Source organism: Falco biarmicus, chromosome Z (assembly GCF_023638135.1).
Source record: "Falco biarmicus isolate bFalBia1 chromosome Z, bFalBia1.pri, whole genome shotgun sequence".
NCBI lineage: Eukaryota > Metazoa > Chordata > Aves > Falconiformes > Falconidae > Falco > Falco biarmicus.
This window is the reverse complement of record NC_079311.1, coordinates 76,190,259-76,215,981: the sequence shown is the minus strand read 5'-3', so window position 1 is coordinate 76,215,981 and position 25,723 is coordinate 76,190,259. Positions and strand designations below refer to the sequence as shown.

Here is a 25,723-nt window from a genome sequence, read left to right as displayed (position 1 = left end):
CAGTGTATTTTTGCTTTACTTCAGATAAGCTGAGAGCGATGCGCATTTTTGTCCAGCCAGCTGGACTATGTCTGTGTGACCCTTTTCAGCTAGCCAGTTATCCACAGCCGCACACATACATGCTAAGCACAGCCAGTGAGAAAGCACTGAAGGAACCTGGGCTGTTCAGTATCAGGAGTGAAGACCATGGCCAGGAAACAGTCAAAAATCCCTTCCAAAAAAAGAGATGAGCTGCCCCACAGAAGGGAACAAACTGCTTCATCTGCACAGTGAATGGGAAAACAAGGGGACCTGCAAGACAGACAATGGGACAAAATACGTGAATGCTAGAATTAGTTCCTGGGGGAGGATTTGGACTTTATTGCTGACACATCGAGGAGGAGGTCAATGACTACTGACTGTCTTGGTACTTCCTGAGGTCCTTTTTGGTCCTGCCAGTCAGCTGACAGGTCCCACACCATCTGAACACTGTACTCAATGGAGTATCTAATGAAACCCAGGAGTTGGTAACCCTCATTGCCAGAGCCCATTCTAACCCATCATCCTAGCGTTTCCAGGGCCAGGGATTTTTTCTGTCATTTTCCATCTCTCTGCTCTCAGAGTTTTGGTATGCGGCTCAGTAGGATGACAGTATAGTATTCGCATGCCTTTTCTGATTCTCCTCTTCCTCTTTTGGCATCCACAAGCATCAGTAATGCCTACTACGGTACTACAGGGAGCAGACATGGTGCAGCTGGAAACACAGTCTCCCACAGCTTGCATACAAAGCTGCAGTTTGCCCATGACCATGGAACCTAGCACCTCATGGTGAGGTCAAGTTTCCCCATGGAAATGGGGATGCAGGAGCTGCTTTGAGGCACGTGATTTTAACCTCCAGCATAAAGCTTAGACCTTTTAAGGACATTCCTCCTCTTCAAAAAATAACCTTTCCAATTCTAGGCTAGGAAAAGGAGGCAGAGAAATAAGACAGCTGGACAGAGACCTCACTCTCCTGCGCAGTGAAAATATGTGGAAGATCTAGTGCTATAGATGCAGTTTTGGTATGCAAGGTCTTCCTGAAACCTTTAGTCTTATACCTAACTGTCTATCTACAGGCACCTGTACCGTCCAACACTTCTTAGGGGTATTTGCTTACTAGAAAAATAAAGTGATCGAAAGGAAACTCTTGCCTCAGAACAAATGATGTACCAGAAGCAGCGAACATGAAGGAGACACTTTGAAGAGTGGAACAGTCCCAACCCTGCCATTAGAGCCATTGCCTACGGAAACAAGGAGTGTTACTGCAGCTGTGCAGAGAGCAGGACTGGTGCTTAAGCTATGAAAAACAGAAATAAGCTGAGAACCTGCCCTTGGGATATCAATCCATTCACTGGTGAAGAAAAACAAAGGTTCACTTTATTTCTTTGAACATATCATCTCAACACAGAGGCTGAACTGTTACAGGGAAAAACCCAAGCCCACTTTTCCTCAAACTGCCCTGGATTGACTCATAGTAGGACGATTAGCAAATCACAAAACCCATCAGCCAAGTCAACACACTACACAAATACTTTTTATTTAGAGATACCCATAGTAAGATGCACAAATACTCTTTGTTCACCGATTTTCAGATCACACAACTTCAAGTATTGAAAAAAAACCCCCAACCAAACTGCAGTTAATTACAATTACCTACATAATAGGGCAGTAGTAAAAGGTCCATTTGTCAGACTACAGCATGTATAATGATACTCAGGTGAGAGTGTACAGATCTTTTTAAAAAGTGCATGGCTCATTGCCACATACACTAACATGCTTTTTCAAAGAGCAACATCTTTCTGGCATGTGAACACAGTAACCCGGTTAATGCAAGATGGAGAATTAGGCTCTTAATTTTATCTGGAAATGTATCTATTAAGAGTTTTCCTCCAAATGACAAATTAAGAGTTATTTGTGACTGACACATGGAAAACAGTCTGTAAAAATCACTGTTACATTGTCCATGTAGTCAAGCAACACATAGGTGACCTAGAATGATCAGTTCCAGCCTACACCTTCACAGCTCTTCTACCACCACCGCCTTCAGAAGAGTCCAGAGTACCTGATTGCATTTAGCAAGCCAGCAGAAGAGCTGTAATCCAAAATCCAAGCTCTTGCACCCACACTGAGTTCTTCCACAAGAGAAATGTCAATCCTCAGATTTCAAGAACCCCATGTTCCACCTGCAAGCATGTCAACTGGATCACATATTGCTGGATTTACTTTTAAATTCCCATCTAAATGGAGGGAAAGGTAGGAAGTGCTGCTGCTCTGAGAGTAGCTGCATTGGTTTAAAGTTGTATTTAAAACATATGGAACCTGGACTCTTCTCTGCAAGTGTCTCTTTCAAAGCCAGGAAGTTCAGCAGGTTCCACTGCTCAGTGCAATCCCTGTTTTGCTTTTGAAGAGGGATAGTACTGTATGGTGCTTGGACAAGACCAGCAGGGACTCTTGTGTGGATGATTACACATAAAAGCAAGAAACACGTTACATCAGTCTTCAGTTAAACTTCTTCCATTCCAAAGAGAGAGCAACAGAGACTGAGTTTTGCATTGCAGTTGAGAGGCACATTTTGCATTGATGAACAGAAAACCCCAGTTTACATTGCAACTTTCTGTGGATTAGAACACAGACAAACCTCCTGTTGAAGTAATTTTTGAAAAAGAAACCAAAAAACTTAGTTACTGCTCTTCTATTTAATTCTTAAACTGCTCCCTCACCTATTCTGCCCGGAAATACCTTTCCACTTGTGTGTATGCAGCTGCTTTTCCTTTCTAAAACTTGTTTGAGAGATCCTTGTTCCTGTGCACCTTGGAAGTAGACAAATAATTCTGATGTTTCACAGGTTGGGCCCCTGTACCATGTTCAGGAGAGCTGAGAAAGTCAGTAGTATTTTGTACATATGCAGTGAACCCCAGAATAAATAAGAAAAATAAAAGGCAGCAGTACAGGAATCAGCTCCTCCATGCAGCAGGAATGAGTCTGGAGCAAAGCCTTTCAGACTGGAAGGGGGATATCCAGGGCTGAATCAAACGCACAGGGACACTGTGAGCAAGGCCCCAATTCAGTGAGCTACTGCCTTAAGCAAGTGTAGAAGTCTCAAACTGTAGCAGGGTTTTAACAGGTGCCCCCAGGCTTTGCAGAACTGGTACCTGAACTAGTAAGTCATGAGAGGACAGGGAACTTGCTCAAGTCCCAAGGGGCAGGGGCTGGCAAGTCGGGAGCGAGGCTGGGATGACAGGTTGAGGATGGAGACACAGCAGTTTGAACAAGAGTGACAGAGCCTGTTAGAAGTTACTTATCCAGGCATTTTTGTAATGGTTCCTCAACCACACTTGCACTGTAAGAGAAGCCCAGCGCAGCCAACCGAAGCTGTAAATTCCAGCTGGCCTGTTACCTGCGCTGTCCACAACCAACCAGGTTGGAGGGAGCTGCAGGCAAGGCCATTCACTCCATCCCAGCAGGTAGCATGTGGAGGTGGCTGGTGGCACAAAAAATAAGAGACAAATGCATTGGTAACCTGGAGTGATGAGGGGAAGAGTGAATGACTACTGAGGAAAACTGGTTCTTCCCCATGCCATCTTCACATCTCATCTGAAGAGAGATGACCAGCTTCACGAGCTCTAGGAGCGAATAATCTGCAGTCGCATAAGCATAAGGCATGATGGAACTAACCTTCAAGGCTTCCATTGCTCAAACGCTCCATTACCAGTTCATCTCAGAACACACTCATTAAAATAACTTTTGCCTTTGGAGCACAGGGTTAGATTTCAGCTCATAGCCCTGCTGTAGCACAATTTTTTCATAGTCCACCAAGCATACAAAAGACAAAAAAAAAAAATATATCATCTGTGGAGAGAGCCTTTAAATGGGATCAAGTCAGCAGAAAGCCAGTGATGCACCCTCCTGGCTTTGTCCTCAATGAAATCTTTAGTTACCACATTGAGTAGAGCCAGATGCCAGTTCTCTGGTTGAATAAACCACCACTCATCAGTTTAACACGCTCACTGGGTGCAGACGCAGCGCATGTCCACTTCTTGATCTGCTGACACCCACCGTACAACACAAATGTGAGAGAATTTTGGCTTCTGTAGACTACGCAGGAGTGGAGTCTCCACTGCTGAGGCAGCTACCCAGCCACAGTGATCTTTCTAGAGTGGGCTACAGGTTTTCCTTTTATTGTGACTAGGCAAGCAGTTTTGAACTGATTGTTAAAGGTGAACTAGGAAGAAATGGGAGAAGAGGAAGATGCTAAACATCAGAAAACAGTTAAACCCATCTGTTCTACTCTGAAAATTGACTGTGATGAAAGCAGGACCTTACAGAATTTGAAGACAGTCTGAAGTTTGCAAGAAGTACAGAGAATTCCAGATTAAGTCTGCACTGGAATACAGAGAGAACAGATACGGTTAGCAAGCACAGGAAATACACATACATGAGAGCTCCTTAACAATGTATTAATGTCAACATTGATGACTCATCGTGCTGATTCTAAATACAAAGGTAGCCCATGGATCAACAGAGCACACTACTGCAATTAATTATGGATATGTATGCTCATTGAAGGCCGCAGTGAGGGAAGAAGTGTTCCTGTTTCCATGCTCTTACAACCAAATTAACCTTACAGCTGGGAAGGGACATCTTGTGCAGACAGGCTAGGTTCACATTCGATTTGCCATTTCCCACTGTTCCATTTACAAGCTGCATCAATAATTTTGAACAGTTTTACTTTACAGTTAAAAATGTGCGCTGTAGCACTTGAAGAGAGCTGTTACTATTTCACTTGACAGCGTCGGTGATAGTTAGGGATCTAGTGCTGTTTCTGACAGTTCATGACAGAAACAGCAAGCTGAGAAAGGCTCTGTTAGATGGGTGGAGTTGCAAGAGTTGTTAAACATCAGACAGACCCTGGAGTCAGAACAAAAGCCAGCAAGTACCAACAAGTCCTGATTCCCACACCCCATTCCCCCCACCCCCCCCCCCCCCAAGGCTTTGTTTCTTATTAAATATACTTGCAAAAAACCCATTAAAAACAGTTACCTGTAGGACATCGTACCCACAGTCAACAAGTTGTGATCACCTCACATTTTAAAACACTTTGTGTAGTTTGTGCATCATATACACCATAGGCAATGGGGAGGATCCAGCATCTGTGTACATATTAACATACAGACAAGCACTTGATAGATGGATCCCAAAACAAACCACTGCATTGATTTGTGTCTATACCACATCCTAAAAGAAATGGAACAAGTCACAAGTAACTACAAACCTGTTGCAATTTCAACACATACCTCTTAGAAGACAGTGCAGACACCCAGCCCTAAGTCACTGATGAGTCAGTGAGATAACTTTACAAAGATCAAGGTACCAGAAGAGGAAAGGCACATTAACCTCTGGTTGGTCCATTTCAGTATTATTTGGATGAGTCATAGTGACATACATACCCTGAGACTGTGGGAGGCCTTAGAAAGGAAAGGAGGACAAGCGAATGGGCAAATAAAAAGTACAAGTTTAATGAGAATTTAAGATTCAGCACCTGAATTTTCCCTTTTAATAAGGGAATCTAGAAAAGCAGTTCCTAAGAAAACCACCTATTGAACTCTTAGATTTTTGCTCTGAAGTCCAAGAATCGCCATCTAGGACTATAGAGACATCACATTATGCTGCAAAGGTTTTTTACACAGTCTCTGAGTTTCAGCCTAATGACCGGAATTTGTATACAATCAGGTGTTTTACTTGGGGTTTTTTTGGGTACAGCAACAGTCAGACGGCCCACATTTTCCTAACTCTGCTAACCCTGGCACCCTGTTCTAGGTCTGTGTGCACTTTTTTAGACCATACTGCTCCCAGCAGGATACTAGAGGGAAAGGCTGAGAAAATGGCACTCAGTTGTTAATTGTGAAGATTCTTTTCTGTCAGGAGCATTCTTCTAATTGGCCATGGTTTTCATGTGGTACGAATAAACCCAGCATCACAAACAAAAAGATACTTCCTTGTTTAAATCCTTGAAAACTAACATGGAGAAAAAAGAATGACAGGCATATCTACTTGATGTCTCCGAAAATGTTTCCAATTAAGCCCTTTCAAATGTACCTCCTTAGCAATGAGTAAGTATTCCCTCTATGTTTTTAAATTCCTCTGGATTCCTGACAGTGATACCACAGTTGAGCTTTCACCTTTTCTCTTGTGCCCCTTGCCCACCCTCACCACACACCAGAGTGCCTGCTTGCAGAGGCAAGGGAGAACATAATGCAGGAGATCCCCTTGAACAAGATGTGGCTGTATTCTCCTTTCCACTCCTCCTTGTCTCCAACATGGACAAATTCCTCGTGTCTGTTCTTCACAGACTTTCAAAGAAGTTACTGAAGGCACTCCAACACTCAGGCATGCATTGAAGTTGAGGTCACACCATGGGCTCTGGCTGTGGGGTGGCCAGCAGCACACACAGGGTTTTTCACTTGGCTTTAAGCTAGAAGCTGTGTGCCTGGCTAGCACAGGGCCCAGGCCTCCGCGTGGGCTGGCCAGAGGACCAGCTCTGCCTGCATCACATGCAGCTCTCCAACAGTCAGCCTAGGAACAAGCTGTACTCCAGCTCAGTAATTTAGTTGTAGCAGCAATTGTGACAGAACCTAATTAAGAACCTTGCAGACACCTTGGAAAAGTGACTTTATGGAAAATAAGGGAATCTGACCACCACAAACCAAACTCAGAGCTCCCACCTGGCTAGTGAAAGATGCTGCTTGCTTCGCTGAGATGCAGCTGACAGTCTGTTCTTGGTTTCTTGCAAATGAACAAAATAGGTGACCTCTTTGAAGGGTCTAGGCAGGCCTGCTTTCTTTCACATCTGCACCAGGTGACGGACATCAGTTCACAAATGCCAAGAAGTGCCTCTTGGCTGAGGGGTAGAAATTAAGACACAGAGCCACCACTCAACATAGCTGGATCACAACTTTAATCTGTTAACTGCAGCTACAAGCTATATACAAAGCACGTACTCAGGTGAAGAAAAAGGATAAAGTTCTGGAGAACAATAACTAATACATAAGTATCATAAACCTTAAGATAGAAAAAGCTGCCAAATACTTGAAATAGAGGCAGCAAATATATCCCCATAATGAAGTTCAAGAGTCCCCCTCATTAAAGGAGTCAACAAGAGTCACCCACAATGTGATTGTAAGCTTTGTGGACAAAAAAAGTCCAGTGAGATGACTGGGCACACTTGCAATGTATCTTGAAAATGGATCTATGTTGAAAATTAACAACTAGTTTAGGAACAAACACCTATTTACTATTCTTTGGTAATTTACTCCTTGGACTAACACCAGCTGTGCTGATGAAGGAACCAAACAAACGGACTCACTTTTTTACCTCAATCCCAGAAAGCACCCGACAAGAGTACTAGCGATTCTCCCTTGCTGATCTGACAGCACAAGGGAGAAAACCGGAGGAATTACCAGGAATAAGATGTTTGGTGATGAGGGTGAGCACCACCCTCATTGCTTCGCTCAAGCCAACACTGCAACATAGCTTCTGCTTCCTTAGGAATGTCCATCCCATCATTACTGAGGGGTGCTACCCAGTACTTACAGGCTGGTATTACCAAACCCATGACTAAGTCACTAGTGTGATTACCTGTTATTACGAATACTGAAAATGTAATACCAAAGATACCCAAATTAACCTGGCAGTCTATTGAAAAATGCTGAATGGTAAAATTAACTGCTTCCTACACTCACCAGCTGCACAAAAGATTGCACATGACTGAAAAGTCAACAGCAAGAAGAAAATTCTGAACATCTGTTACAATTAAAATTATCCTCTCTTTTTCAAGTGCCCAATGCGAGATAAACCAGTCTCCCCACTGCCCTCCGGAACAGACCGTTACTGTGTAATCTCACCAGTCAAACAGGTACAAGGGCAACTGCCCAGTTCTACAGCCTGAGCCAGCCTCAAAGCTCTACACAGTTTAAAATAAAGCAAATTGAAGGTGTCAGGCATGGCTTGACAAAATGCCAGCAAGCCCATTTCTGCTCAGAGGTCACCTCTGCGAGCACAATACTGTTACAGTAAAGACTGGGATGATTTGGGGTGGTGGAGGCAACCCCAAGCAGACCATATGCAGAAGGGCAGGAAAGTGCAAGGGACGGAAACATTAAGGAACATTGGAAAAGATAAAGACAGTCTGAAAATGTGCATGCCACGGGGTCTCAGCAGAGCACAGTGAGCCATTCGGCAGCTACTGAAGTACAGTCACCGGGCTAAACTCCATCCACCACAGGGATGTATCTGCCCCAATCTGTTTGCACACTTGCAGCACTGTTTAGTTCATTTCCAGTTTTTTAAGGGAGGGTTTTCATACAGCAACATGGATGGCTTCGCCCCATGAGAAATACCTTTGCAAGAAAGAACGCTGAAAGCAGAATACACAGAAGCATGTAATACTTGAGGTATTTTACATCATTGTCCAGATTCTTCTGAGAATTGTCCAAAGCTCCTTATGCAAAAAAAACCCCAAAAAACAAACCACCAACAAACCAGGAGGAAAAGGACAATCACATTACCAGGCTTCAGGACCACACACTGAGGTACTCAGTTATCAGGGAGATCAGAGTCAGCAGAGAGGAACAATTTCCAGCGGTGCCTCTTTAGTAACCTAGAGACTCTGCTGACTCTGCAGAAAAATCAGGCCCTGTGTTTGGAGGCTGAAGCTCAGTCCATACAAATACTCTTTTACCCCCTCACCCAGATCTGGAATATGCTTCAATTAATGTATCAGCATCAGGACTGGGATTTCCAAATCAGGAGTTCTCCTTTGGCACTGGTGACACAAAGCACCTAACTAGTAACTCTTGTTTCAGCAGAACTGGAGGACACTCAAGTAGATTCAAGTGTCTAGTTTCCTTAAAAAAAAAAAAAAAAAAAAAGAAAAAGTGCTGCACTTCAAGCCTAAATAAAAAAACACAACTAAGCAGAACATGTCCCCTGTGACAGAGTGATCTTACACAGTAGCTGGAGGAGTAACCCTAGAAATACACATCCTGCCATGCTTCACCAAGAAGACTTTATTTTTCTCTGTATACTTCCACTTTTCAAAACCCCTACAATAACCAAAACAGTATGCTGCCATGACAGAACACCACAGGCACCATAATAACATCTTTGAAAAGCAATGAACAACTCTAAAATTTAAGAGCTCCTTTGCTACCCCATGGTATATAATTTGCCCCTTTTCAGAAAAAAGCCTGAATAGCCACACACACAGCACCATGAACTGATTCAATTTAAACAACCAACACACAAGGGAAATAGAATTGTGAAACACTGTAAGATATGCTTGTGATGTCTGGGACAGGCAGAGAAGGAACAGAACATCAATTTTTGCTCCTGGCACTGTTGAAAACTACAATTCAAATACAAATGCACTTTTGAGAACTGCATTTCTGCAGATTGGGTGTGATGGGCAATACCCCTGGGGAATCCATCCCTGGGCTCCAATAAGTACAGCTTAAAATTACCGTATTCCTCTACATATAAACAGTATAATTAGACTTGTACTTTTAAAAAATAAGATCAACCCAGGCCAGGGCCAAACTCTGCAGATAAAAGTAGTAGCTTATCTCTTATAAATATTTTTAATATTTTTAAATTACAAGTAGTCCTCACTCCAGGTAATACAACTGACACAAAGTACCTGCACACACGCAGCCACTAGACTTTCACAGAAAGCCCAGGAGCAACCACTCTGTAAGAAAGGAATCCTACCTCACAGCAAAGCAGGGGAGGGGGCACATGGCCAAGATAGCCTAACTGTGGGGGAGGAGTCATTTGGAGTAAATACAACAAAAAGGGATTTCAAAAACCCTTCGTATAAAGGATCAAGGAGGTTAAAGCAAAAAACTGGTTCAAAAAGATGTACAAAACTGTTGGAGACCAACAGAAAACTCTGCCAAAAAATAACTTGCATTTAAATCAGAAATCAATGGCATCACGCAATTTTGTTGTTAGAAAAAAGCAAAAGAAAAGTGGAAAACTTAAGATCATCATTTAGAAAGAGTTATTAGCTCCAGAGACCAGCGTAATTCCCATGAAGTCCTGACGGAAGGGGGCCTCCTGCCACAAAGAGTTTTGTTCCAGACGAGTCGTAGCAGTGGGTGTAAACAGCATTTGGGAAGAAACTTATGTCAGAAAAATAATTCCTCCAGGTTTCATCATGATTCTGTTGAAGGAAAGTTTAGATTATTATTGTTGCCACACAAACCCAAAACCTTGTTTCACAAAAGCAAAAGGTAGCTTCCAGAGCCTAAGAAGGGATCTTTTCTGTTAACAGGCCCTGAAGCTTCAGACAGATCAACTTGAAGATACCAGAGTTGTCCTGAAGCTTCTCCTGAGGACATTTGGGCCAAACATTGGAGGGGCAACGTGAAAGGTTGGGAAGATACCAAGTTTCATTGTTTTTTAAAGCTGTATCACCGTGATACAAAAGATAACGGAGAGAAGTTAGACAAAGCCATTAACTGCTTTATGATAACATGCAGGAAATTGAACTGAAGTGCCTGCCATGGCATTTCCTCAGGAAGCCACAGTTGCTAAAACTGCATACAATTAAATTAAATCTCTCTTACTTTGAGTACCACATTAGAGTAGCACAGTTTTAAAGGAAGACAATGTATTTTGTGTTTGAGGCTCTGATAACTGCAAGTTAGATTACATTACAAAATATAATGATGTAAAATGTAGTTCATTTAAAAATCAGTGCATAAGAGCAGTAGTCAGTATGCCTTACACTAAAGCAACCCATCTTCATAAAACTTTTGTAGAAAGCAATCTGCAGCACTTCTTGCCCTTCATGATTACAGTAATCTGTTACATGATCATTGTTTTGCTGGAACAGATTTCATGCAATAGTTCCCATTACCATAAAAAGTACTGGTCCTTGAGCCCCATGACACTCCTGTGTCACAGGTCTGCTACAGCCTCAAGCTACTCACCAGCCAGCCTCTCCCAGTAGTCAACTTCAGAATTTCACTTCCTCCCAATTTCTGCTTCTGTCCACAGCAGGCACGCTGGGGCTTTTCATCCAGGAACCTCTGAGCTCTGATATCGTAAAACAATAGGGAACCTTGCCCCGTTCCCACTGTGATGATGTGCTCGTAGAAGCTCACCGATCGAATACCTGTCAAACCAAGAAGGGACATGCCACACAGTAAGGAAGAGGTATGCTTTGGCTATGCAGTGCTGCTGCTTAATGGCTAATATTTTCTTTAAAGGAACTACCCACTAATATTTTCCACAACAATTATTTTTCCCCGCAGTGCAGACAAATCCCATTGATACTACTGAAACAGCAGCTCCAATTACACATACTACTTCCCTTCTCCTCTGAGGCCATCAGCTACACTGACGGTGCACAGTTAAGAAGCTTCCTTCTCAGCAAGCCCCAGCTCTGACAGATAAGCAAAGATCATAAGCCATTCAGAATTAAAAGCAGCTTTCTTCTGTCTGCCACAATCCTCTGAGCAAACACTCCATGAGTGAGTTACATGGCAGCAGAAGAAAGAACATCACATTGGTTTCCTCCATGAGCTCACATCTGACCCTAGCTACCTGCCAAGCTGTGATAAGTGATGATATGAGAAAAACTAGTCCCAGCTGCCACCAAGTGCATTTTGCTGATTACGGCTAGCTGTAATGAAGTATATAACATTATATATAATGAAATATGTAACAGTAATAATCACTTTGCTGCTAAGATGGACCAGGCTCTTAAACAATTTTGAAGCTATCTCCACTCAAATATTCTCACACAAGCACACCTTATTCTTTGTAGCTGGCAGTTCTAGCACTTCACTCAGCAATGAAAACAGACTAGGAATCCTGCCACCTAAGCAGCACCATGTTCTACCACTGCATAGGAAGCTACAGCAAGTTTCTGGTCCAAACAGAACATTTTAGCACAATTCAATTACGCCATTAGGTTGAGTAAGAGTACCTTTTGTTTTCACAAAATGTAAATCTGAAGCCTCAAGTAAACAAGGATCCCTTGGAAACAGTCTTGGGGAGATTCTGTATGCAGGAATTTGCAATTTGCAAAATGTCCTCTCATCTCTACTTATTGTGTAAAAGGCTTGTTCTGTGTAAGCACTCTATCCCAAACAATTCTTCTACGGAGATTAAACCCCACTTCATCTGTGCTTTTCCTTCCTGCAGTGTGACACCAGGTTACAAAGCCTAGGGCTTTTTAAGACCTCTTTAAAGTAACACTGAATTACAGCTGAACAGACATTCAAACAGGAGGGGAAAAAGAATGAGTTCTGCCTGCTAAATCCATGTGCCAGCTGCTGTCACCATACCAAGTGGGACTGAATGTCAGAAAACTTGCAACATACTGGCATACACCCAGCAGCACATGTGACAGCAGACACCAGAGAGGTGTGGATGCAGCCAGGGAGCTTACCCTTCCCTGTTAGTACAGAGTCCTAACTAGAAACACATGCTCATCCTGCCACCTCCACAACCCGATGCTACATCCACAGCCAACACACTTAAAACAGGCAAGGCCACGTTGTCATGCTCCAGATGTGAGGTGAAGTCTTGGCTGCAGGCTTAATAGGTGGGAAACCACTGTGCAAACCTCACACCTACTGAATTAAATTTACCAGATTCATATAAGAGTCTCCACTTTAATTCAGAGAACTACAAATGCATGTGAGACATCTTCTGCCTCCCACCCCCATTACAAGGGCCTGGCTCTGGCAAATACATGCAGAAAGCCTTGAGCCCTGTGCAATCAGCAAAAGCAGTCACTTGAGTAAAAGAAGGGGGCACCTCCTCCTGGTTTTGCTCTATAAATGCTCTTGAGAAGCAACCCAGCAGAGCATTTACTTAACAGAAACAGGTGATGGAGTATGAAAGCAGATGGCATATACTTTTTAATGCTATATATTAATAAAAAAAAGCTATAAAACGCAGAATGACCGTGGATCTTTCTCTGATCAAAAAAATTAATGGAAGAAATCTGTGATGTACCCACTAAGAAGATGTTTAGAACAGTCTTTGAAGAACAGCACTTTGAATTGGCTCCTAAGGGGCTGAAGTACCTCACATTAGTTATTCCCATCAAACTAAAAGCACAACCTGTGCATAGAACTGATCACAGCTAAGGTCTCCTACATAGCTAGCACTCTTCTACCTGTGAACCTGGACTATTTGGGTCAGCAAATTGAGTCTCACTCCTGAGAGGCAGGGGGCTTTACAAATCCCGTAAGGAAATGATGACGCAATAGTGTGTCCTACACAAGGAGCAGACACACAGTCCATGCTGCATAAACCTGTCCTTGCATCAACATTGCTGTCTTTAGGCTATGAAGTCAGGGACACACAACATTGCACTGCAGGCCAGCCAAGCAGAAAGCAGTTGCTCTCACAGATCAAGAACTAGAGTCCAGGGTCTGGACTTCCCTGGACAGCTGCTAAGAAAAGCAACATAAGATACACTAAAAAGCACTAACTACCTTCTCATGTAGAGGGTTATACTGGGTAAAAACCAGCCCCAGTTCCTGTCTTACTAAGTGACAATGCTTCTCTGACCTGCTTTTGTATACAACACTAATGATCGCAAGTTAATGTGGACTTACCACATTCAGCAGCTGCATTTGGAAGCTGAAAGTACATTCAGGTAACACTTCAAAGCACTTAAAAGTCAACCTGGATTGTAGTTTGCAAATCAGTAAAGAGCCTGCATTCTAGAGGTGCTGTACTGCTCCAAGTCCCAGTGAGATCAACAGAAAACTGAAACACTCAGTATCTTGGGAATTAGTATTACTTAAGTGCCTCCACCACCATGCCAAAGGAAAAAAAAAAAGGGGTCTGCCTACTATGCAGAACAGAAAACAGCACTGAACAAAGGCTTTCTTCAGATATGAACTGGAGATACCCCAGAGATACCACCTACACACAGATCAAACCCCCAGAAGGGATGGTCACATACTCAAGGCAGAAGTTTTCAGCCACCAGCCACCACTGGGCACCGCACTCCAGTGTCTTGGTATTTCTTCCCTATGATACTGAAGGGTGACAGTGTCAGGACCTCCACAGAGCCCTCACCAACAGTGGGACAAGACAAGGGCTGTTGCTGGCAAGATGTTCAGGTGACAACATGAGCTGGTGAAGCACCTTTCCTCGTATTATAAACACTTCTCCCCTATCTGAAAGGAGCAGACCCTGACATTTATATGGACAGCACTGTTCAAACTGCAGTAACCACACAGATAAAACCTTCCTAATCCTTGCACATGTGCATTCTTTTTTGGTAACTTGCCCCATGAAGGGATGGATGCCTAGAGCCAAGCTAAATGAGAATGGCAATTTATTAGTCTGGGATTAATATGGTTTAAAATGGGCATCACAGCACAGTGCCTTCTCATGCTTGAAAATAAAGGGTATGGGAAGAAGCTTATGGGACCATGCACCCTGCAAGCCCTCAGGCTTAGTCCTGGTGATAAGGTTCAACAGGACATACTGCATCCACATCACAAAAGGAAAACACTCAAATACACAAACTTTTTTTTAAAAAAAGTGAGCTTTCATATATTTAAGGCAAATAAATATACTGAAAATTGAGTCTCACTCGTGGCTTTAAAATTACAAACCAAGCATTCACTCACAGCACAGGCTCCCAATATGACAGTACAGAGCAGACAACATGCTTTTTTTTCCATTCCCAGGGAAAAATGCAAGAACAGACACTATTGGCAGTGGTATGAAGACAGGATTTGCTTTAAGATGAAGTAAAACAGAGTAAGACACAGTAACAAATAAATAGAAGTGCATACTTTAAAAAATTCAGTACTAGTTGGATGATGTACAATTTTGTCGAGCATAAAAGCATTAACGTTGTCTATCACTAGATTTCAGAGTTGCTTTCATGTTTGGTTTGTTGTTTGCTCATGGAATACTGTCATACTATTAATGATTTTGTTTATCACAAGAAAAATCCTTCCTAATTATTAAAAGTTTATCTTAACTGCCATCTTAATAGCTTACTTCTTACCACTTGAAGCACCCTTTGACAAGTTTCTTACCACTGCCACGTTCTTTGGAACAGACGGATTTAACATTGTGAGAAGGCTGCCTGGGATCCAGAAAGGAGACATGTGCCTGTGATCCTACTGCGTACACTGACCATTCCTGACCATAAGCCAAACACACGTTCTCCCTGCAGTACGGCAACTTTGTGGAAAGTAACTGGAAACAAAAGAATAAAAAAATCAGCCCATTATGAGAAAAGAGCAAGATGTTAACAGAACAATTCTGTAGGTTATGTTCAAGGAAGTTGCAGTTAAAAAAAAATCAAATACAGCTAAAAGTACTTTCACCGCAAGAAGAGAACTTGAAAAGTAACTAACCCAGAGAAAAAAACCTGAAGGAGATGGGATGCCTTATCCGAACCAAACTAAGATGATAAAGGCTGAAGCCAAGTATTATACAAAGAACAACAGACGTTTTGGCAAAATGTTTTAGATCTGTCTAAGCTGCTGTTATTTCTTCAGCAGATACCCACAGACATCAGCTCTCAGCTGAAAAAGCTTACCTTATACATCAGTATGTCTGGGTTTGATCTGCAGTTAGACTTAAACAAATGCAACTTCCTTTATGAACTCTGCTCATCAAGTATCCATCATACTTGAGGTTGATATGGAGAAATAGTGTGAAATGGGCACAATGGACATCGATTGTGATTGTGTATGTCTGCTCAAGGAATGTGGGTATGGTGACTGGTCATGAGTGTGGTGTCTGGTCACATAGCCACACAGCGTTGAGGAGACACCTACCCTTCTTCCTCTAACAGAGGGGCTATTTATAAAAAGGATGAGAAAAGGATGAGAGACGTTCCAATGTTATCTAGAGGGAGTGCTAAGTCTTCTTGCTGGAGAAGATAGGATGCTCACAAGGACATGAATCACCTACAAACCTGCAAGACCACCACATTCCAGGCAAAGGACTGATAAGCTAATTAACATACAAAGCGAGAGTAAGCGGGTTTAGGTAACGAATATGTATAGGCGTTAATTGAATATTCATTTGTTTTACTGTATAAATGTGAGATGGATCCTCACTTCGGGTATGCACGTTAGGTGGAAGGATCCCCCGTGCATCCAGCGCTGCCAATAAAGGATACTTAGTCACCAAGAAATTTTGACTTCGTTCTTTAAATCAAGGTGATGGTTCACTTCAGCTAACCCAGAACTGGCAGAAAGGTAAGAGCACTTCCTACTCTCCAAAATAAGTGGACTGGGGAGTTTCTTTCCTCAAGTTCTAATTTTTAGGGCATTTCATTGTACATAAAGCTTTTAAGTGTTTTATGGACATTGCTGCTCTTTCTTCAAGTGTTTAAAGGAGATGAAGAATAGTGACCAGCCTTAACCGCTATACAATTTTTGAAACATAACACCAACAAACAGAAAAGTACCTTTGAAAGTGTGTGCTCTGCTTTCCAAAGATGAAAATACCCATCTAAGGACACAGCTCCCAGTTCCTATAAAAAAAACACAGTAAGAGAGTTAGTTTCTGTATTATAGGTGTCCTTGTAGATGTCCTTACAAGCCCACATTCTCTACTAGGCAGGCTGCATACTCTGGACTGAAGTCATCCATAATCCTGTACAGGCTTATCAAGATAAATTTTCATTTTAGGCTGATCATGGCAGAATGCAATACAGCACAAAGGTGCCAGGTAGACTAAGAGTTAATAAAACAGTAAAAAAAAACCAAAAATAATTTTCAAAAGTATAGATCTTGTTAGCAATCAAATAAATAATTATTAGACGGTACAAGCTAGAGTTAACAGCACTCTTCAGCAGCTCCTACACTGATTCTGACCATTAAGCAAACATTTCTTTCCAGGCACTATGCTACTCAAAACACTATATGCAGTCTCCATCACAAAGGAGTAATTAACAGCTATAGTGAGTAATAAAGCCCACAGGAGCACTGTGCTTCTGAGAGCACACCCGCCTTTGCTTCAGATCTTACCCGCTCTTGGAAGGCAGAAAGAAAAGCAATGGAGGATGAACTGCAACTCCCACTAGTAGTAACAAGGTATCAGCATGGAGGAGGTTAACATTTACTGTTTGTCAAATGCCAACAACATAACACCAAATCAAGCACTGGTGCCCGCCCTGTGAGTCAGTCACCTCATTTGCTGAGCAATCGAGTAAGGATTCAGCCGTCAGAACAGGAACTGCCTGAATGTTCATTCAGGTCTTCACAAAAGGGGAATGAAAGCAACAAGAGCACTTCAGAGCAGGATTCAAGCCACAAGAGGTGTTTCGGTGCTTGTAAATGTTGTCTAAACTCCCGAATTACTGAACTCTGATTTAGTGTTTAACTGTATGTTAAACAAATCTGTGCACAAAGTTGAGGTCAAGCTGACCTTCTGAAGTCATCAAAATCGATGAATGAAAGGACTTCTAATCAAGCCTTGGGAAACAAAGAAGAGAGGGTGAAAAGAATGTTGTTATCTAAATTATGCAGAAAGAAGCCTCCAAGAGGCTGCAAGAGGAAACAAGCTGATAAGGTGTGGCAGTCCACAAACAGAATGTTAGTTCAAAGTAGGACCAAAGTAATTGTGGCAGTGGGAGATGGTGACCTCCGACTCAAATAGCTCACCCCAAAAGAGGGCAAAGCCCTGCTTGGGGAGCACGCATAGCTGGTAAAGAGCTTCAGCAGTGCTATCAGAGGATGCGCGCTAATTTGGGTTAGAGGCGAGAAACTTGTAACCCATCCTGCGTGTGAATGACAATGCATATGTAGCATACTACGAATATGCAACCACTCTGCTGTACATAACGGGGTGGGTGGGGGGTGGGGGGTGTACCCTCAAGCAGCTTTATTTGCAAGTTAGGAAGAAAAATCCCCCACGCACCCAGCGCTGCAATAAACCGATGCCTGCTTTCGAAACTACCATTTGGTTTGGAGTTTCCTTGGTTACGATTTTTAGTAACAGAATTGGGCGACCAGATGGGATCCACTCTCCAGAACCTTGATAGACCAGACGAATTATGAGCCCTCCAAGCATGCACCGGAGACTTTTCAGGGAGGCCCTCTGATTCCCTTGCCAGGTGAGTCTCTGTGACAGCTCCTTGAGATATTAACCACATTGGTCATAAATACTTAGGTTGCTCACAAATAAGTCATATCAGATTGTGGGTTAGAGTCCCACTGGTAGGTTAGAGTCCCACCAGGATATTACATAAGATTAGTTATGCTATTGGTATTGTAGGTTAGGGGCCCACCAGGATATTTGAAGCGCACAACTGTGTAATCCATACGCTATTATGGGCACACCTGGAGACTGGATTTTGGACACTGGTAATTTGAAAGTTTGTCAGATTTTGTTTGCTGGATTTTGTCTGTGTCAAGTTTTGTTTGCCTGATTTTGTTTAGATATTGGGTTTTTGTGATTTTGAAACTTTGTGACATGGGAACCAGACATTCTACTGGAAAGGCGTTTCTTAACAGTTCTCCTTTGGGTTGTGTACTAAAACATTGGAGCAAGTTTGGTGGCGACTCCCTCACTTGGAAAAAAATGATAGAATATTGTAATCACTGGTGGCCCTTGTATACGTTAGACGATCAGGAGACATGGCCTAAGAATGGAAGCATAAGCAATAATACAGTACTGCAGTAAATGTTTTTTTGTAGATGTGAAGGAATATAGGATGAAATCCCATATGTGTATTTGTTTTTCCTTGAGAAATGATCATGAAACAAGAAGGAAATGTAAACTGATGATATCTGATTCTGCTGTATGAATGATGACGGAAGATAAAAAGAAATCGCCTCAGCGTTGTTGTGCTTCTAGTATTGTGAAAAGGTGTTCCAAATTGCAGAATGAGGAAGACTATGTGCAACTGATGGTTTCAGGATAGTGTTGTGGATAATAAGGAGAGATTTTTTTCCCCAAGGAAAAAGAATGCTGTTAGAAAAAGCTCAGGAAGAGAAGGAGATGATAAATGGCTTTCACTGCTTTGTGGGGCAGTCAGTTCCAGAAATAAGAAGAAAGTTGGAAAAAGTAGATGGTGTGTCTGGAATGTCGCTATTTCAGTTGATAGAAATTGCTTATAAGGTATATAATAACAGAGGTCTTGGCAGTGGCAGGGCTGGGGGCGGGGTGGTGGCAGCAGAGAAACAGAAAGTAAAGAAAAAGAAACAAAATGCTGCAATTTTGACAGCCACATCTACCCAAGCCCAAACCTCATCTCGGTAAAGAGGTTTCCCCAAGAGTATGAGGGCACAAAAGAGAACAAGGAGTAGAAGGAAATAAAAGGAATTCCCTTTGGGGAAAGATCAGTGCCTGATTTGCAAAGAAAAAGGATGTTGGAAAAATGAATGTCCAAAGAAACAATAAACTAATTGGATACCCCCATCTGCATCCATTCCAGAGCCAGATCTGCTTATGGGTGGTATGGAAGACTCAGACTGATGGGGACTGGAGGTTAAGGAACTATACCCCTCAGCTGAACCCCTGGTTTCAGTTAAGCTGGGGAATGAAACACATTCTTAGTTGACGCAGCAGCAACATATTCTGTACTAAATAGCTGTAAAGGGCCAATGAGCAAATTCTCTATGCCAGTAATTGTTGCCACAGGAAAATGAGAAACCAGACCTTTCTTTATACATGAATTGTTACATATGCCAGAATGTCCCCTACCTCTGATGGGAAGAGATTTATTAAATGAATTGGGAGCACAGATAACTATTGATCAGAATAAAGTTCCAGTATGTATTCTACAAAATAATGCCTGGAAGGCACAAACAAATATATATACATTACAGGAATTGTCAGAAACGAAGAAAGCTGAAAATAAGGACAAGTAAGTTGAAGCCCCCTCTGAAATCATGAGCACAGTGATTCCTTTTGTCTGGGATACTGAGAAGCCTAGAGGAGGTAAATCAGCAGAACCAGTAACAGTAGAATTGAAACTGGGAGCAAAGCCAGTTAGACAAAAACAATATCCTATGAAATTGGTAGCTCAGGTTGGACTGGAGCCTATAGTGAATAATCTTCTAATCCATGGATTTTTGTAAAGCCACATTCACAAGAATATTGTTTAGTACAAGATCTAAGGGCTATTAATCAAATAGTGATTGATGTATACCCAGTAGTGCCTAATCCTTATACTTTGTTAACAGTGATAGTTGATTCAAATGTTTCTTTTACAGTATTGGATTAAAAGATGCCTTGTTTTGCATTCCATTGGATGAACAAATTCTGAAGTAGTTTGCTTTTGAATGGGAGAACCTCACAACAGAATACTTAAAGCAATTATGCTGGACAGTGCTTCCTCAAGGATTTAAGAACAGTCCTATGATCTTTGGTAGTGTACTAGCAAAACAATCTGAGCAATGTCAAGGATACAGTGTCATAAAAGAAAGCACAAATTATTCAGTAAAATGTGATTTGTCTTGGATCTGAAACAGCCCAAGGAGAAAGAAAATTTGGAGTTGAAAGGAAGGAGGTGACTTACCAAATCACCGCCCTCCCCAACTCCAACACGCCCCCCTCCCCCCCCTGCCGCCCCACCCCCCCAAGTCAAAAAAGAGAACTCAGGATTTCTAGCAGTGACCGGATGGTGTCGCCTACGGATAATGAATTTGGGACTCATTTCCAAACCTTTGTATGAAGCTGTACAAGGAAACGGAAACCTCCTTGTCTGGACTCAGGAGTGCAGAGATGCATTTACTAAGCTGAAACAGACTGTAATGAGTACTCAGCTCTAGGCCTCCTGAATTTAGAAAAAACATTTGAGCTCCATTCACTTGTGGCAGAAGCAGATACAGCACATGAAGACTACCACCTCACATGATAAGGATGCAAAAGGATCAGAGAAAAAAATATTAGGTTGCTTCTGCAGGATTTTATATTTAGGTAACTTTTTTTCTTTTTCTAATACATATGGACAGTTTTAGGACTTCTCAACTGTTTTGCTTCTCTTACTGACCTTGTTCTTGTTGTTGAAGGCCAATGCTCGGACTTTGCAGTTGTGAGGATTGGTGTTCTCCTTGGGGATATCCTTCAAAGCCCTGTGTGCAATGTGGGCATAGACAGGAACTTGAGAGAGATTATGCCTAGCATCACTTTTGGACAACACATCTTCGGTGACTTCCCAGAGACCCATTGAACCATCTCGGGAACCTGAATAAAATAATCCATAGATAAGTAGTCCATTTCATATACACATAACTCCCCTTTTTAAAAAAGGAATAAACAATAGGGTCTGAAAGAAAGAAAGGATACAATTAATCTAACTGAACACAGTGTTGATGCTTACATGTTAATTATTAATAAAAATGTGATTTACTGAGCTGTAAAGTTCATAACATTGCGAACTCATTGTCAGCTTGTTTGTCTGCATGGTTTCCAAGCATAGATTACCTCATCTGTTTTCAAACTGATGAGGATGCATCAAAAACCACAATCCTGTACAACAATCACCATTAAAGAGTCACCCATAGAATAAACTCCAATGTGACTAAATAGCTTACATGTTCAGCGTGGTTTACCAAGGCTAAGATTGACAGTCTGTTAAGCCAATACAGAAACCCCCAAGAAAACTCATTTGGGTTTATGTCATTTTGGGTTCATTTGATTTCTACCAGTATGTTTATGGATATGTACACAAATATCCATGAACTGAACATAAACCGCAGTTTATATGAATTTGGATGAAACTGATTAAAAACATTATTTTGCTAAAACCTGTGCAACTTCTTGTTTAAAGAATGTAGCGCAGGAACTGAGGTTAAATAAGCACGAACTCATCTTATTTTTCTACTGAATTTGAAGACATTAATCCAAAATATGAATCAACAAGAATAACAATACTGGATGACACAATCTGAATGTCTTTGGTTCATAGATCAACACAAGCTTAACCCAAGGCCTTATACCCATCCTTTCTAGTGTTTAGACAACTAACTTCCATCTAAGTCAGCTCTGACAGATTTGACACCTACCTCAGTTTCTTCACTGACAATGTGAAGAACACATCCCTCCTCCTCTCACAGGGAATGCATAATTAAGATGCCAGAAAAGACTAAGTATCTAAATCAGAGTACTAAATTTATAAGCTTTGGTACATCATAGGGAATAAGCCTCAAAATCAGTTCAGCAAAACATCTTGTTGCAACACGGGTGGTCCAGCACAGCAGAGATAGCTTTGCCCCCTCACAGATGGATTCAGTCATTTGGCACTATCACCTACTACAGCCAAATATAAAAGGAGCTTCCTAATGGCACTTGCATAGGTGCAAGCAGCATATGACACAACAACCTGCCACTCAATTTACATGCTGATGGTTTTTAATGGCATCTAATCTTGTTTGCTATGGAGGCTAAATTCTCAACAGTAGAATTTCTAAACATCTTGACACACTTAAGGAGGATGTTGTCCCTTTTAATAGCCTTAGCAAGAGAAAAGTATGTTTTTCAACAAGTTAGCCCTGAAGCTAAGGAGAATATAATTTGTTACCCTAGACTCATGCCATCCCGGGAATTATTCATCCCATCTGAAACTTTTGCCATGGAAATCTTTTGTCCAGCTAGTACAACTGAGTGAAGTTATGCATTCTCCCTCAGCTATGGCTGCTTAGTCAGAGTTTAATTTTATGTTCACAGACTACTGAAATACACTGTTGGACGTTTTACAAGCAGAGCCCTACCTTGTTCTTGCTGAAGCTAACACAAGCAAGAGGAATAACCAAGCCCCTGGTCCCCTTTGTACTCTCAACTGTTTTGACAGCAGTGAGAAAGTAGCTGCCTAATCTCTTAACCTCAGGCTATACGATCTGTGTGAACTGCTATGGGACAAAATGCCCATTTTTCCTCCTGTAGCATTTAACCTGCACCAAGAAAGTAACAAAAAATTGGCAGTTTCTTAATTCACATAAAGGTATTTGCTATATCCTCAGTGTTTGGAGTTCAAATATTTCTGCTCCACACTTTCAGATACAGATGTTATTGAAATCTGTAAGATTAAAATTTCTTTAGTTGTCTTTTTTTTTTTCCTCATGATTAAGATCATCAGCCAAGTTCTAAAGAACTCAGTTTAGCAATCAGACTTGCTAACTGCTTTCAGTAAATTTTCCCCTGGTGTCTCAGCTCTGGAGACTAGAACCTACATCCTGCTGTAAGCATCACACAACAGAGAACATGGCAGTGTTCTACTCACGCCTCCATTCTTGAGAACACTGAACTGTGCTGCTCTCAGTATTTTCTATCTCACATGCTGTGCTTATATTCCATTGGGTCCTTATGTTTCCCTTGGATATTTGCAATCATCTCTGCTGATCTCTGCAAGCTTACTATGTGACAGTGTTTTTTGAACGCAGATACTGGGTTGAAGACTTGCAAGGATCACCTTTTATATTAAATTCAACATCAAATTCCAGGATTAGCTTTTTGTTAAAAAAAACATAAAAAATCTTACTGAACTAACAATTCAAGTATCCAAGGGATAAAGGTACTTCCCTAAGACCTACCAAGTTCTGTACATCAGTATAAAATTCTGGAAAGGGGGGCGGGGAAGGGGGGAAGAGAAAAATCTACTTTACCAGAAACAGCCATAGTATCACTAATCCATGCAATTGAAAATATCCAGTCCTTATGTCCATCCTAAAAGAAAAAAGAGGTTTTTCTGTGCCATTATACTCTAGAGTATACTACTTTACTTCTGTAAAGTAGCTACATACTTTATTTCCTCAACCGCACAACCATATTATAAAAAGTAACCAAAATCTTATGTTTATAATATATGACCTGCACATTCATTCTTCAAGACTATAACTTAAAGAATCTTTCCTTAAGCAGGTGAGAAATCTGTGGGTAAAAAAAGACTGTAAGATTCTAGTTTTGTTTGAAAAGCTGCAAAGTCACAGGAGCAAGAAAATGACTAGCAAGTCATACAAATCTTCAGACTTGAGCCTTTCTGCAGCTGGTTATCTGCTTCTGCAGAAATTCTGACCTGTCCTCTGCCGCTGTAGTTAACTTCTATGTGAAGTCCTGAATAGAAAGGAGAATTTGAAAGAGAAGTGCTTATAGGACACCACTATACTCATCTCAGCCTTTTTTCTTTTTAAGAATGGATATTTTAAAAAGGCCTCATGATGTTTCAGAAATATAAGGAATACCAGAGTCTACCAAACTGCCGTAAGCCACTGGGTTAGAACTAATTCTCAAAGCCAAGTTCTGCATCTGGAATAATACATACATAAGCTGCACGTATGGGGAAAATCTGAACAATTTGTACCATCTTTTCAAATTCTCCAAAGAGATTTTTCAAAAAACTAGTTTCAGAGTTCATCACCACAATTAGACTTCAACATTTAAGATTTTGTTACATTTTCAGTGCTTAAAGTAATCTGAAGTAGACCTGAATTCACGTGAGGAAGAAATCTGACTTAGAACACTGAGAACTGTCTCACATTTGTGTACTCACTCGTATTTAAGATATCTTAACAAAAAAAGACAAGCTAATCAGGAATGTTTTCAAGCTTTCAGAAATTCACTCTCCACTACAAGACTCCCAAATCTTAACCTTGCTCTGACATTAGGCACTTCAAAGCAGCAATTCTTGTAAGTGACAGAACTAACTTCCCCCAAATACTCCCACTTACGTCTCCCACGCAGACAGGATCAAGTGTAGGCAGACGGTAAATGGCGAGACTGTTAGGGTTATCTCCACCTGTGGCCAGCAGAGTCCTCGAGGGGTTGAGCTCAATGGCATGAATACCACATCCCTGCTGGTTCACCATGCCAGGTTCACGATCTTTCAGAATAGGAATCTTGGTAATTTGACCAGTCTGGACATCTACTACAAATAACTGGGGAAAAAAATAGGAGATGTAAGTCATGACTGAAGAGATAAAAAAACCAAGATGGTCAAATATCCCCCCTATTTCTAACTGACGTTCTTTTCAAGCTGGAATACACAAATGCTGCAAGGACAGGTGAAAACTGCATAAATTTCTTCTGAAAACAAGTAAACCAACTTAATTACAGTGAGCTTTATTTCAGTCATCTCAACTGGTTTTCACAGCAACGGAAGAGAAAGGAGAGGAATTTGTGATGGGAGGTTTCCCATTTAACAAAGCCCTTGAACCTAAAACTCTTTTCCCTTTTCAGTGCCATGACAAAATAGAGTTTTTTAGTTTCCCTGTACTACAGTGAGAAAGACCCACCTCAAAACAGCCAGTAAGCCCCAGAGGGCTTAGCACAAGTCTTCTGCCTCCAAGGTAAGATACTTGCTATAAAGTTTTAGCTTGGGCAAACTGATACTTTACAAATTTATGTAACTGGAGTTTATTTTCTGGTGATACACAGAGAACAGTAACTAAATATAGTACTGCCAGTGCAAACATCTAGAAAAAAACCAAAAGGTATCTAGTTACATAACCTCACCCTGCAAAAAGACTACAAGTCGGAGCTCTATGTCGCTGTCCCCTTGGCAGAAAACTCAGTTATAAAGCCTTACAACTCTTCAAACAGACATTATACACAGAGTTGTGTCAGTCCAAAGATATGCAACCATAGGGTTACAATCTAATCCAGAACAAAGGTTTACGTTGCCTTCCAAAGTGCACATTCATTTGGGAGGCTCTTGTGCTGGATCATTTCACAGATGTTGTTCAGAGGGCAGATGCAC

At 41.6% G+C, this 25,723-nt stretch overlaps 1 protein-coding gene across 1 annotated transcript in view; it reads right to left on the bottom strand.

Moving 5' to 3' along the window:
- Positions 1 to 6,950: 6,950 nt before the first annotated feature.
- The window catches only part of DCAF12 (DDB1 and CUL4 associated factor 12), a 31,767-nt gene continuing 12,994 nt past the window's right edge, over positions 6,951 to 25,723 (bottom strand). The window contains exons 3-9 of the mRNA XM_056323895.1: positions 24,696 to 24,902; positions 23,634 to 23,694; positions 21,023 to 21,216; positions 16,490 to 16,555; positions 15,102 to 15,264; positions 11,010 to 11,194; positions 6,951 to 10,237 (exon numbers count right to left, since the gene is read on the bottom strand). Of these exons, the coding sequence (XP_056179870.1) occupies positions 10,079 to 10,237; positions 11,010 to 11,194; positions 15,102 to 15,264; positions 16,490 to 16,555; positions 21,023 to 21,216; positions 23,634 to 23,694; positions 24,696 to 24,902 (1,035 nt within the window). The 3' untranslated portion in view covers positions 6,951 to 10,078. The remainder of the gene's footprint in view (positions 10,238 to 11,009; positions 11,195 to 15,101; positions 15,265 to 16,489; positions 16,556 to 21,022; positions 21,217 to 23,633; positions 23,695 to 24,695; positions 24,903 to 25,723) is intronic.